Source organism: Peromyscus maniculatus, chromosome 19 (assembly GCF_049852395.1).
Source record: "Peromyscus maniculatus bairdii isolate BWxNUB_F1_BW_parent chromosome 19, HU_Pman_BW_mat_3.1, whole genome shotgun sequence".
Lineage (NCBI taxonomy): Eukaryota > Metazoa > Chordata > Mammalia > Rodentia > Cricetidae > Peromyscus > Peromyscus maniculatus.
In genome coordinates, this window is record NC_134870.1 from 47925720 (window position 1) to 47939564 (window position 13845).

Below are 13845 nucleotides of genomic sequence, written 5' to 3' on the forward strand. Positions count from 1 at the left end.
TAAAGCGATGTTAACTAGGAAGAAGACATTATTGATGCTTGTACTATAAAATTACAGGGTGAAAAACTCTTAAAACTTTTAAAGTAAGGCTGGGAAGAGATGGCTGAGCGGTGAAAGTGTTTGCAGTACAAGTGTCGGGACTGGGTTCAGATCCCTAGAGCCCATGGAAATGTTGGGTGGGCATGGTGGCTTGCCTGGAGGTCCAGTGCTTGTCAGGTGGAGACAGGAGATCCCCAGGGCAGGTCAGTTAGATAGACCAGCTGTATCCCTTACGTCTGAGAGACCCTGCCTCAAAGCATAAGGTGGAGAGTGACTGAGCGGAGACTCCTGATATCAACCTTAGGCCTCCATATGCACCTGCACACACGCACGCACGCACGCACGCACGCACGCACGCACGCACGCATGCGCGCGCACACACATACACACATGCACGCACACACACACCCCTGTGGCTTAACAGTAGTGCTAGGGATAAGAAAACAAGTACAATCAGTCTTCATTATTCACAGGCCATTTGTGAATTTACCTATGTGATAAACTTTGTAAGCCCCCCAAACAATACTGGAAGCACTTTTATGGTCAATCACGAACATGCTTAACAAGAAGAGCTATAACAAGTTTGAGTTGTCAGAAGTGTTCATTTCTAAAGTAAGGTCTAATAAGGTAATACTTTGCCTTCTTGTTTTAGCTCCCATACTGTAAACATAAGTCAGTATCCTTACGTATCCTTAGTTCCATGGGTGTGACTGTATGGGTAATGACATTTTTTGTGTTTTTTGTTGGTGATTAAAAAAAAAAAAAAAAACAACAAACCAACAACCCCTAAGCATGGTGCTAAAAGAAAGCTGTGATGTGCCTCATGGAGAAAATACAAATGTTAGATAAGCTTCATTTAGGCATGAGCTGTAGTATTGTTGGCCATGAGCAAAATACTAATGACTAAACAATATGTATTTTACATCTTTAAACAGGAACACCCATTAACTAAGGTTATACATTTAGTTTGTTCACAAAAATACTGTGACCAGGTGCTTATGGGAACCCAATCCATGACTTTCCCTAGGTTTAGTATTTGCTAATTCAATGTTTATAGCGTTTTTAGGACATAACTACCACAAATAACAAGAATTGACTTATTTCTAAATAGCATATTTTTAAACACCATAATTACAATCTATAATTCTTTTTTAAACGTAGGGGTAAAATGACCATTGTATATATTAGTGTACCCTCAATAACTGAGAAACAGTGAAATGTCTGGGGAGGAAAAAGTAAAGAACAGGTCTGAAAAAAAATTTTCCTACTGCTTTTCTTTATAAATTCGACCCCTTTTCATGGATATACACCTTTTTTTTTCACCCAACAATACTTTACTTTATTTTTTAATTTCAGTTTTTCACTAAGTACCTTTGTGAATAAGGTCAGCACAGGCAGAGCTGTGTTAGAGGCAGAAAGATTTCGCAAGAGTCCAAAGGAGGCTTTGGCAATCTGCAGGCTATTTCCTTGAAACCAGAGCATTTTAATTCTGCCAAAAGAAAAATAAGCCAGTAAATTTAATGCACCATCGACTGCTCTTTAGAATACAAGCAGTAACTTGCAAGCTTATGATTGGATCTGAAAGTTTCAGAATTGTATCTCTGAGTCCAGGAGTGTCAGAGAGGTCCAGATGTTTGGCAAGTGTCCACAAAGAATTCTCTGTACTCCAGGCAAAACAGAATTTAGAATTTAAAAAAAAGAAAAAGAAAAGAAAAAAAACCCAAACCCTATTTATGGATTAGTTTTGTGCCTAATCACTTGGTTTCTGTAAGCAAACTGCATGAGTTTGTTAATTTGCATATGAAATTAAATTTCAACTGCAGATGTTGCCAGCATCCTGATGACTCCCTAAAAGTGGAGGTGTCCTGAGATGGTTTTTAGTCACAAGGACAGTTTAATCTTATTGGCAAGCATCCAACACCACCCAGCCTTCCCATGGTAAAAGAAATAGGACCTAAATGGCATACAGTTCCCAGCTGACAGTGTAAGCCATCTCCAAGGAGATCTCCGCTCTTACACTGGGAGAGACAGAGAAGCACCAGGCTGCTGGTAGAGAAACGGAGAGATGCAGTCTGAGTTAACTTGTCAGGGAAAAAAGTCTGTTCAACACCTTAAGAAGTGTTTTCAAAGGAGAGTGCCACGGTTTTCAAAAGCTTCATCCATAAATGCAGCGGTGTTTTCACTGGAGAGATTCCAGAAGGAACAGTTTAATAGCAGCATGTCAAACACGGCGTTGACGCTCCCTCATTCTGCTCCTCGGCTTGACGAACACACCCTACTATTCCTACTGATTCCACCGAGCCTCCAGCTTTGTCTCTAAATCTATAAATGTTACCATTTCACTTCTAAAACACATGTGTATAGTTTTGCCATTTGCCAGTACTCCCAAGATGAACTCATTCCTGGGATCATCACTTCGTCAATTCACTTTCCCTCCCTATCTACCACGTTCTCCTCCTTCACGCTGCAAGTGGCACCCGTGAAAATTCCCCTTCTCATCTTTCAACACCAGAGACTATTTCTTCCCCAGGAGCACTGCCCTTGCCTCTCTTTCTCTACACGAAGAACACATAGCTTCTCCTCACTTTACCCTAGGATTCAGATGACCTCTTGGAAGGGTCTACTGACCTTACCAATGCCGGTTAGTCAGTAATTCCCTATCCTCATAGTCATTATTTTTGTGAATCAACTTAATGCATAACCTTATTATATGTGTTTCCATTTCAGGATGCCCCTTACTATTTACAATTATTTATGTCCCTTCTACTACAGTGCAGCTCTGTAAGAACAGGTATCGTTCTCCCCAGTATTTCTCAGCATACACAATCAATGTGCACATAACAGGGACTTTCATAGCTGCTCATACTAGAGTGAGCCTTTCCCTCCTACAATCTCACCTCTGCTCGGTCACTCAGTGTGGACAGCGGTCATTCTTTAGGACTGTCTCTAAACTAAGTTACTGCTCTTCAGGGTGTCTATTGACTTTGGACCGAGGCACTGCCATTTCCACTGCCACCACTTCAAATCTCCTGTGCTTTACTTCACAGAGCAGGGCCTTATTAAGTGCTACTCTTCTCTGGCAACTAGGCTTCTCGGTGTAAATTAGCCCTAAGCTTATTTCAGACAGAATGACATAACTTTAGAAAAAAAACTACCAACTCATATCAAACTACAACAAAGACCACAGGACAAAAAGCTCAAATACTGATCTATGAAAGCAATGCTCTTTCATTTCTCATAATCCTCTACCCTTCCACTTCTATCCAGATTTCCCTGCTAACTAAATGACCTGGCAATCCAAGAAAAAGGAATGTACTAGGAATTCTGTAGGAATCTGCTATTTAGAATCACTTTAGAAAGTGAATGCATACAATGCTACAATATTCTGTAAGACTCTCAACTAAGTGTTAAGCTTTGGTATCCACATGAATTATAAAATTAGCTGTATAAACAGTGGAGATTTAGGCCTTGGAAATGAGAAAGATGGGACCTGCTATGGCAGTGTCCCAAGACCGTAACCAGGATGGTGAACTACAGCCACATGCTTTTTGGGGAGGCACAGAAGATTTATTGATGTTTGGCTGGAATGGAAAGGAAATAAAAACTTATTGCTTCTACCTAGCTGACTTGAGACTGAGGTGTTAAGGCTTTAAAAAAAAAAATTCACACCAACAATGGAAATCGGCTTCAGTATTTCCAACATGACAAAACACAGCATGTGGTCTTGGCTGCACCCAAGACAAATAAAGGCTGTCATAGTAAACAGAGCTGCTGTTCATTTCATATTTGCTGCAATATTTGTCCAACCAACCAAAGAGCTAAGCAGAGTCTTCAGTGATGCTACGGCCACTCTGATTACAACGACTCTCCTTTCTGCTTTCCCACACATTTTTAATTACTTAAACCTGGCACATTTATTTACTGAGAAAGACATCAGTGCTATGCAGTTTTACAACCTGTGTATTTTTTAATGGTCTAAGGTACATGCATTTTTACTATATTGTTCAATTAACTTATTTCTTTCACAGTAGTATATCATAACTTTATATTAGAGCCTGATATAAAGAAAAAGCTCCACATCTTTAGCTAGACAGATATTAAAGCTAAAATTCCCTAATTCTTAAAGTTCACTTATAGCTGTAAAAGTTAAATGAAAAATGATATCCTCCAACGGGAACACTTTAATACCCTCCTGAGATCGTTATACTAACTCTGTAACCCTAACACCATTGCCGTCTAAGTCACATTCACCAAATTATGTCTTCTTGAAGTAAAATCTTTATGTAGGCTACTCTATCAACGTGACATTTTCATTAGTCTGATTATTTTTGAACCGTATCTTAGTACTATAAAAAAGCATCCTGAAAGGTGGTTTCTGCCTATCAGCTCCCAATTGTGAGCTGCCAAAATTCCACCCCAACCCCCTGTACTGGGAACTGAACCTGTGGACTCACAGATCCTGGCTGTCCTTGAACTCACTCTGTAGTCCAGGTTGGCCCTGAACCTGCACACCTCCTGCCTTGGCCTTCTAAGCAGCTGAGATTAGAAACTAGCAACACTAGGCCTTACTGACAACATTGTTTTAAAATTATGTCACGTTAGTCATGAAATAAGTGTTCCTATTATACACACAGACACAATTTTATCCTTTGTATTTTGTTGTATGTCTCTGTGACAGGAACACAAAGAACTGAGCTCACGATATCAAAGAAGCACAACTGGGTCACCTTTGTCCCAGACTCTAAGAAAGTAGAAAAAGCATAAAACTGGATTTAGAATGCGCTTAAAGAAAATTCTGACGCCTTACAATAAAGACGGTGACTCCCGCTGTGTCAAGTCTAGTGCCACTCAGAGGCACGGATCCCTGAAAGAGAAAGGGAAACTGGCCTTGCACCACAACTGAGGCGGACTGCATTGGTCTTTATGGCAGAATCAAATACAACATGGGGGGAGAACTGATTGGACCAATTCAGCCTTCCTTGAAGCAAGACAGAGGAGATAACTTAACTCTATAGCATTTCCCTGAGAAGCACTGATGGGCACACCATGAAAGCGACTGATTATAGTACAGGAAGACGCGACGGTTGTTTGAGCCTTTATTAAGGATTATTCATTTCGGCATGATGAGCTGCCCAGGCTATGGCTGCACATCACTTCTGTGGGGCTCCTGGATTTTTCAAACACTGTGAGCATCTGATTAGGAAGGAAACAACATTGTTCTCGCTTGAGTAGAGAAACTGACCTTCACTGACCAGAATTTTATTCATTCAAAGAGTCCTTTGGTACACCAAAGCTCTAAACTCACATAATCATTCATCAGCAAGCTGCAGTGTTAGTTCATGTGCAAAATCAAGAAGTCTATATAAGCCCAGGTACCGCCTTGGTTATTAAGAGATAATGTTGGAGCTTCTGCACAAGACTCTAATGTAAATTTAATGCTGAGCTGACATTAACCAAACACTATTATCATAGCTCTTGCTGAACCTGTGTTCTATAAAGAGAGCTCAAGGTTTCTGTTTAGTCATTTGTGCCATGTGAGAAGTTAAGTGCTCCACTTCATATGCATTACCATCTAAGTAGAACATCACCATTTTTACCCAGATGAAAAGAAACACACACACACCCCTTTTGGGAACAAACCCATATTTTAGCATACTGAAGCTTTATGTAATTAGGTGAGGGTGCTGAGGTGACAGTTCAGGTCACTGGGTTCTACCTAGCCTAGGGAAACAGGGACAGATGATGTCTCCCTGGCAAACAGCTGTATGTGAACCCCACTCCCTTCAACCTAACTTAAGATCCTGGGTGAAGAACAGGAGAGGGAGGAAAGGGCCTGTGTGCAGGGATGAGGAAAGACATCATCCATGGACAAAACCTAAACTTCTCAGTGAACAGATACTCGGCGGTGTCAATTCCAAGGGGTAAAGAAGACTATGGAGGTGGTGGGTAGAATCTCGGGCGCTTTCCAGTGTCTTAGCCCCAAAGATGTGGTACCTGGCTGGGGAACTAAGAGGGCGGCACCAAATCAGACAGGGCCTTACAGCCGGATGCTGACGTTTGCTCGTGGACCACTGCTCAGCTTCACTCTGACTATGCAGCTTGAGCTGATGAGTTGCTTGCCAGCTTCCCATGCGTTGGGGCATTTGTCTTTGACATGGTTGTGCCATGTGAACAATACATATTCACTCAAGACTCCATCTGCTCTTTACACATTCACTCAAGGATTCCTCAGCTCCCCACAGATCATGGAATAGAGATCTGGATACCCCTGTTTCTATGTTCAGACTCCGTAGGTGCCATATTCAACTGCATTTACACATAATCCGTTTGCAAGAACTTTTTGAAAATGTTCTTTAACTGTTTCCAGTTAAGGACTTTTCTACACAGTAACATTACAATTTCATTGAAATTATAATTTACAAACCTACCATTTAATTCGTGAACATTCCTTCTAATTCACAGTAAAATTAAGCCATTACATTTTCCCTTCATGTATCCTGGTGTTTAGTTTTTTTTTTCTCTCCAAATAAACCTTACATCAACTTCATATACTATATACAAGCAACGAGAATTCTAGGTGGAGTTTGTGTGGGTTCAGTAGGGTGATTCTTAATTGAGATAAAAGTTATACCATGCTGTACAGTATTAGCAAACTAATGACCATTTACTCACTAGTTCCACAATGGTGAGGAAAGGAATGGTTAAAATAAATAAGAGATGATCCTCATTCATGAAGAGCCAAAAAGCTGGTCAGAACATTAACATGTAAGACAGGTAAAGCAGAAGGACAGGAAGTCTAACAACAGGGGCATACAAAATGCTGTGAGAGGAAGGAAAACATGAGCACTGTAGGCTACGACCAGAGGCACTGTCACAGAGAACGGCTTCAAATCATTTAGGACACAGGGCTATATAGACAAAACAGGAAGCACTCCAAATCGAGCAAAGAGAAAGAATAGTGGAAAGTCAGCCGGGAAGGAGGAACAGTGCAGGACTCTAGAGAATTTTTAATAGTTGTCAAGTCATGTGTGATTGCCACGCTCGTCTTGGGAACCACTGATGGGTTTGAACAGTGTTTTGTTTCCAATATTTTGGAAGATGACTTTGTTAGTAGTTAGAAACGTTGAGACTCGAGCGGACAGTGACATATATAGGTTTGGTACTCATGTGAAGAGCCAGAGCTAAAGATAAAAATTAGAGTTTTCGTTGGTATGAAGATTGTTTCTGAAGCTGTGAAACTAGATGAGATAATCTCAGCAGTACAGAAAAGGGGGGTGGCAAGGCAGGTCTTTGAGGCAATCCAACTTGTAGCCATCCGGGAGAGAAAGGCCAGGACAAGCATACGACTGTGGAGATAGAAGGAAAGCAGAAAGTATGTCACCATAGAAGCTAGTGGAAAGGGTGTTTCCAGAATGAAGGAACAGTCCTTCGCCCACCAGTGGTGCGGCTTGTATGAAATGGGACAGTAAAATGGCATACACAAGTCGGGAGAGATGTATCTGATGTTGTTATAGGTATTAATCCTATAACCAACGCCTGCTACTAACACATACCCTTGACTGCTTCCTGCCTGATCTAACAACTTAACAGGAGGAAAAGAGTGGAGACAAATGTTGACTGTCTTAAAAGGGACAATAAATTTAAAAAGCTGTGTAAATCAAAACGGAACATAGAATCAAAGCTTAATTATTGGCTATGGAATAATCCTAAGAGGCATTTTATAAATCATGACAATGATTTTTTTTCTGGAACTTTGCTTTTATTGGCCCCAGATAGCAGACTTACATTCCTAGCAACAGTGGTTTCAGAAGTGAGAAACTGCAGGACTGAAATATACTTTGGATACAGCTCAACATTTCAGACTGTGAACACTACTTAAATGGACAGCACTGTGTCTATGCAAGACTGGATAGCAAATACCTTGGCATGAGATTGTGGCTTAATTCACTCAGAAATTTTCAGAAAATTCAAACCAGGCCACCCAAACTGAGCTTTTCAAATATCATTTTTCCATTGACAGGTTTTAAACAAAGGATCATGTCCTTCCAGTGGTTCTTTCTCTGTGTTGTCCTTATTTTTTACAGATGGAAAAAGTAGTCATTACTATAATACTAATGATTTCCTCAAACCATGTACATCAGAATAGAAGCCCCATGAGGAAAGTGTTAAGTTGGAATTATTGATTATGCTCAAAGATAAAACTTGTCCCAAGCAGTTCTGAATAAGCTTGCTGGAGAGATCAAAATATTTTAAATAAACACAATCTGCACTCAAACTTATCAATCTGAGGAATTAAGCGTAAGTAGTACAGTTGTTCATTCAGAGCTTACATTGGAATTCTATGTTTGAATTTCCTGAATGCATTATTTAGGCGAGGATTCTATAAACATAGATCCCAAAGAAAACCACAATTGCCACTAAGTTCTGAGACACAGGAAAACTCTTCACTTTGGGCCTTAGTTTTGCCAACTGTGAAATGGAAATTCTACTACTTGTCCTGATCTCTCATTTTCCAGAGACTCAAGAGAAAGAAGCATGTTCACAGGTGTTGGGTCTCAAATGTCCTTGTAACGCAAGAAAGGGCAATCCCATACTAAAGAAATAGCATAGGAATGGACCATGCTCGCATAAGGCCTTGATCAAGTTTCTATCTTTGCAAGCTGAAAAAATGCAGCTATTTAGAAAAGACCAGGATTCACTCTGAGATCCATACACAAGTGTAAACATACTGTCAATTGTTTCTTCTCCCTCTTTACTCATAACTGGGACGCAGTGGTTTCAGAAAGCGCTAAGCTGGGAAATGGAGCTGACTCTGGAGTGGCCTGGCATTCATCTCGAAACTGTTCAACCATGGGAGTCGGACAGACTGTTAGACATACTTAAAATGTTATTTTAAATGACACATCCTCTTCCTCTTGGCATTCTTCCCCACTTCCAGAAGCACTGCTGCCCTTGCCTTGGCCTGTAGTAAGCTGACAGACGTGTAGCAGGAGAAGAATCTTCCGTGCATGCAAGAGTGTTTGAAAATCTTTAGACCTTAGCAGTCACTCCTTCTACATTATCACTTCACAGGAGTCTACTCAGTAATGGGACTGGTGCCCGTGACAATGTCAGGGTCAAGGAAGGGTTTCTATGAGAACATCCAACCGAGAAAACTAAAACAATGCTAATCAAGACAAGTCATGTGCTCCGCAGTACGTGCCTCCTAGTTCTAGGGGTGGTCTAGAGGGAATTCTGGACTAATTAACACAATGGAGACTGCACATTCTGCCCTCCTCCTTCTGTCCTCAACCCCAAATGTACTGACTCAGCAACTGGCCTAGAGCCAGAGCCGCACAGTGCAAATTCAGAGTATGCAACAATGTTCCGTTCAATTATGACATAATGGCTGCAAACCCATTCCTGAAAGCAAGAAAACCTGAATAATGCGGTTAGCTTATATTAGACGCGAGGGCATAAGAGAGTTTAAAAACCAATTTGAAAATTCCATCCTCCCATAAAGACAGCATTAAGATTGAGGGCAAAACCATCCAGTTCAAGGAATGGGAACAAAGGGCATAAGGAATTATGCAGACTCCTTTTGACATTATCCTTCTTAACCAACATGACCCAGTCCCTCTGATATTTAATACTAACCCAGCAAGAAGACATTTCATTAAAACATTTTAGTCATATTGTGCTCAGATAGTAATACGAGTTTCATTGCTAAAAACAAGTTTGCAATTCAAAATTCCATTTGTCACTAATATTCTATTTATTTCCAATTCATCTTTCCAAAGATGCCCACACAAGACCTGCGAAGGTGTTTTGTTGCAAATCCAGCAATTCATTGGTCTTTCAGTATCAATAACTCATAAGCTGGTACAAGCACAGGGTTTAATTTAGATGTTGAGAACTATCCACTCTGTGACCAGGCCCTGGCAACACTGAGCTGTGTAAGAGTCTACAGTCTCCTGAATCTTAATTCTGTTCTTCCACAGCTATTATTAATAAAACATTTGAAATTTTGAAACTGGAAAGTGACTTTAGATAAGAAAACTCTGTTAAAGTCTTTTGCACATTATATTTTTTGTTTATTCCTATTTTTCCTTGAACAAGGGCATATGCTTATATGTTTTGTTTAAGGCTACTTTAAGGTTCATGGGAAGAAAGAACTAAGTTTCAGATAGAAATTCTCTTAGTCTAAAAAAGGGTTCTGATCTCTAAATCTAACAAGAGTCACATTAGTTTCTATTTGAACACGAAAACCTCTTTTTCCACAGGTATATTTCAGATGGCCTCAGCCGACTTTCTATTAAGTAATATAATAGTGTTCTTTTTCTTAGCTTACCAAAACTACATATTTTAAGAAGTAAAAAAAAAAATCAAATAATTCAATGTCATGCCTTTTCCTCCTGACTGAACTAAAACCCATTTTCCTATTATTTCATTATTAATATGAGAAAGTACTGGAACAATAAGAGGAAGTTCATTTGTTTATAGCTATAACATTCTGGTTTTGGTTGCAATCAAGTTAACAGAAAGAAGCAGCAGCATGTACCCCACAACACACATACACATACTATATATATATATATATATATATATATATATATATATATATATATATATATATATATATATATATATTAAACTTTGAACTCCACTGGGATGTTGTCAGTAAAGGAGGGGAAAAACAAACAAACAAACAAAAACCACAACTATGGCTTTTCTTCACTGTCATTAAACAATTTAGCTTAAAATAGTAACCTAACAGGGCCTTTCCCCTTTGCCAGGATCAAACACACTAGGATGCTGACAGCCTCGGTAAGTTGGTAATTTAGCATATCTTCATAGACAATTCTTCAAGTATTTGCCAAAGAGATATTTGGGTGAAGGGTTGAGCATGGTAAGTCTGGAAGGAGTGCAGACACAGAGCTGTTGGGCCTTTCTGCCTGCACAGTCAACTCAACACAACAAATGCTCTACCGTTCACCAGGCAGATCTGCTTAGAAGGCAGTCTGGAGACAGTCTGTGGATGTTCAAACGTACTCTTCCTTGGCCCAGGCTGTTGATCAACACACTACTTCTAACTGCACTTAGTCATTCCCTGGAAGGTGACTCTTGTTTTTCTTCTTTTCTCTCTGCTGCTTTCCCTGTGATGTTTTCTTTATAGGTGTAGCCTTCCTCCAGGGACACTGCCTTTTGTCTATAGCGTGAACTGAGTGTATATAGTGTCAGGTACTAGAAACATCAAGGTGATTAAGACACTGACCTTGCCCTTAAGGACCTTAGGGTAGAGGATAGACTGACAACCCAACAGTACAGTCATGAAGGCTGATAAAGCAAACCATTACTACCGGATAGTACAGATGCTATGTGTTGGACACAATCCGAGCAAGTCCAAGTGCTGGAAGCTCCATCCCCAATCTGGCAATGGCAAGGTGACAGAACTTTGCAGAAGTGGAGCCTAGAAGATGCTTGGTCATGGAAGAGTATGCTGAAAAGGGGGAGGGGTGGCTAGTGTTGTTCTCTCTGACTGAAAAGTAGCCCTTTCTGCACATGGACTGGTCCCCTGTCTACTTTTCTAGTGTGATGGGCCAGAGCCGGGAGACCCAGGTCAAAACTTCAGCATCAATGATCTACATCTTCCAGCTTCTACAATCATGAGCTGAAGACTGGTACCTTCTAAAAACAGCAGACATTTTTCAATTTTGTTTACATCTCTTGAGAAATGAACTCTTGGATAAGAACTAGGAAAAGAAGAGAGGTACTGTCTTTACGCTTTCTGATCCCTGTCCCTACCTGTACAGGGATGGGTCTGGGATGTAGACTCATGTATTTATGGGAATTACCACAAGTTTTATTTTATATCTTTTCCCCTGAATGACTCTGTCCATAGAACTTGCTGGATATACAAAGAAAAAAGCTGGAGAAGCTCCTGCTACAAGTAGAGCCACACATACCTGAGCCAGAGGGTATCCCCCTTCAAAACAACTGCGAACAGGAACCAAATCTCCTTCAGGAACTATTCCGGCGGGTGTTCCAGTTCTTCTGATTTCTATTCCTTGAATAAAACAGGGCAAAAGATTAGCTTTATAGTAAGGAACATAAAAACCCTCACCACTTCACACCACATCACCTCAACATCTTACTATGTTTGAGGTCCTAAGCATGAGAATTAGTAACTAAATATATTGGCCAGCCAGAGGATATACAAGATATGAAATACAAAAACTTTAATTAAGACAAATGTATTTCGAAGGCACCTCTCCATAGCGCCTCTGGGTACAGTGCCCCTGTGAGTAAAATACAACTAGGCAACCTGAACAAAACAGAAACACAGCTCAATTAAGTCTCAGGTTAGAAAAATATTCGTTCCTATTACTCACCCGCCAATAGTCTCTCTAAATAAAACTGCATATTCCTCTAGCAAAAGAGACAAAAATGACTCATCTTTCTCTGGCAGGTAGCTTCAAGTGGACCACAGCAAACACGGAGGAAAATTTGGAGCCTGTTTATAGTACCCCATAAATTTTAATTTTCACAACTGGGCCTTTCTGGTTCCAGGCAATTCCTGAGTACAGCAGGACCCAGGTTATTAGGTTGTAACATCTCACACAGAACCTGATTAGTTCCGTCTTATCTCAGCAAAACAACAGCTCAGCATTTTCCAGGACATACTTGTTTCAATGCCTTCTGCGGCTGGTGGTAGTCTGTTTGTTGACACAAGGTCTCACTATGTCTTCAGGCTGGTCCAGAACTTGAGCTCTGCCAGCCTAATCTACAGTGCTGGGATTGTAGACAAGTACCACCACCACGCTGTTTCCCTTGCATTTCAGTCTCTGCTGTTTACCAATTACACACCTCATGCATGCTCTTATAAATATTGGTAGAGCGCATCATGTGCATTTTTATAAGTTATTCTACAAAATATTACTGCATGAGATGACTGTGGCCTCTGAGAGCCATCTCAACTTGCTCAATGGTCTACTGAGACAGTCAAAGTGACTATTTTAACCAAGGCAATGTGTAGTTACAGGAGCCTATCTTAGGTTGGGAAATATACTATTACTGTTAGGCTATAACATTCTAAGTACCATTCCTGTGTTTAAGGAACTGAGAATCTTTGGGTTATGGTAGACCCCACAGTGTATTTTTTTTTCCTAAAAGAACACTAAAATACAGTTTTATATAAACATGATTAATAAGAATAAGGATAAAGACTAGTCAGGAAAAAACACACTTAAAAGAGAGCCTTAGAAACAATCAGATACCAATTCACGTCAGTGACAACTGTCAGAGACTTTCTACCCTTGGACTTATTAAAAATTGTATTAGTTGGTATTTGTCAGGGGTGAGCGACAGGGCTAAGTATTTGTTGAGAACTGTTAGGTCTGATTTATTCTTTCATTGTCCACAGCCCAGAGGGCCGCTTCTGCCCAATAAAGCAAAGATGGGGTCCAGACAGCCGGGTCCAGAGGGGCCTGGCACTCACGATGTTCCCTCTCCTGCACTTTTCAACCTTTTCACCCCAATTAAAGGTCAACACGGCTGCTCAAAAACATTTATTTAAAAAGGCAGTCAACTCAGCAGGCTGTCAAGTGTGATATTGCCACTTCATAGAATTCAATTAAACCCGGGACCGGGGCCTCTGTGAATCACTGGAAGAAGCAGGACTTGGGACATTTTCTTCGAAAAGCGGTAAATTTTTTTTTTTTTTAAACCTCCCGTCATTTATTCGGCTCCCCGAGCGCCATCACAAGCGCGGGAGTTCACAATCTCCCCCCAGTGGCTCGGGGATTTATAGCTCTCGGCTTCATTAAA

General features: G+C 40.5%; 1 protein-coding gene across 3 annotated transcripts in view; it reads right to left on the reverse strand.

Moving 5' to 3' along the window:
• Positions 1–13845, reverse strand: part of C19H5orf63 (chromosome 19 C5orf63 homolog) — a 29562-nt gene that overhangs the window by 15457 nt on the left and 260 nt on the right. For 2 of the 3 annotated variants that reach the window (XM_076555279.1, XM_006983029.4), the window contains exons 2-3: positions 11985–12085; positions 1411–1528 (exon numbers count right to left, since the gene is read on the reverse strand). In XM_076555279.1, the coding sequence (XP_076411394.1) occupies positions 1411–1521 (111 nt within the window). In that variant the 5' untranslated portion in view covers positions 1522–1528; positions 11985–12085. Of the gene's footprint in view, positions 1–1410; positions 1529–11984; positions 12086–12702; positions 13165–13845 lie in introns of those variants that run through there. The other variant, XM_042263896.2, reaches the window with a different exon arrangement.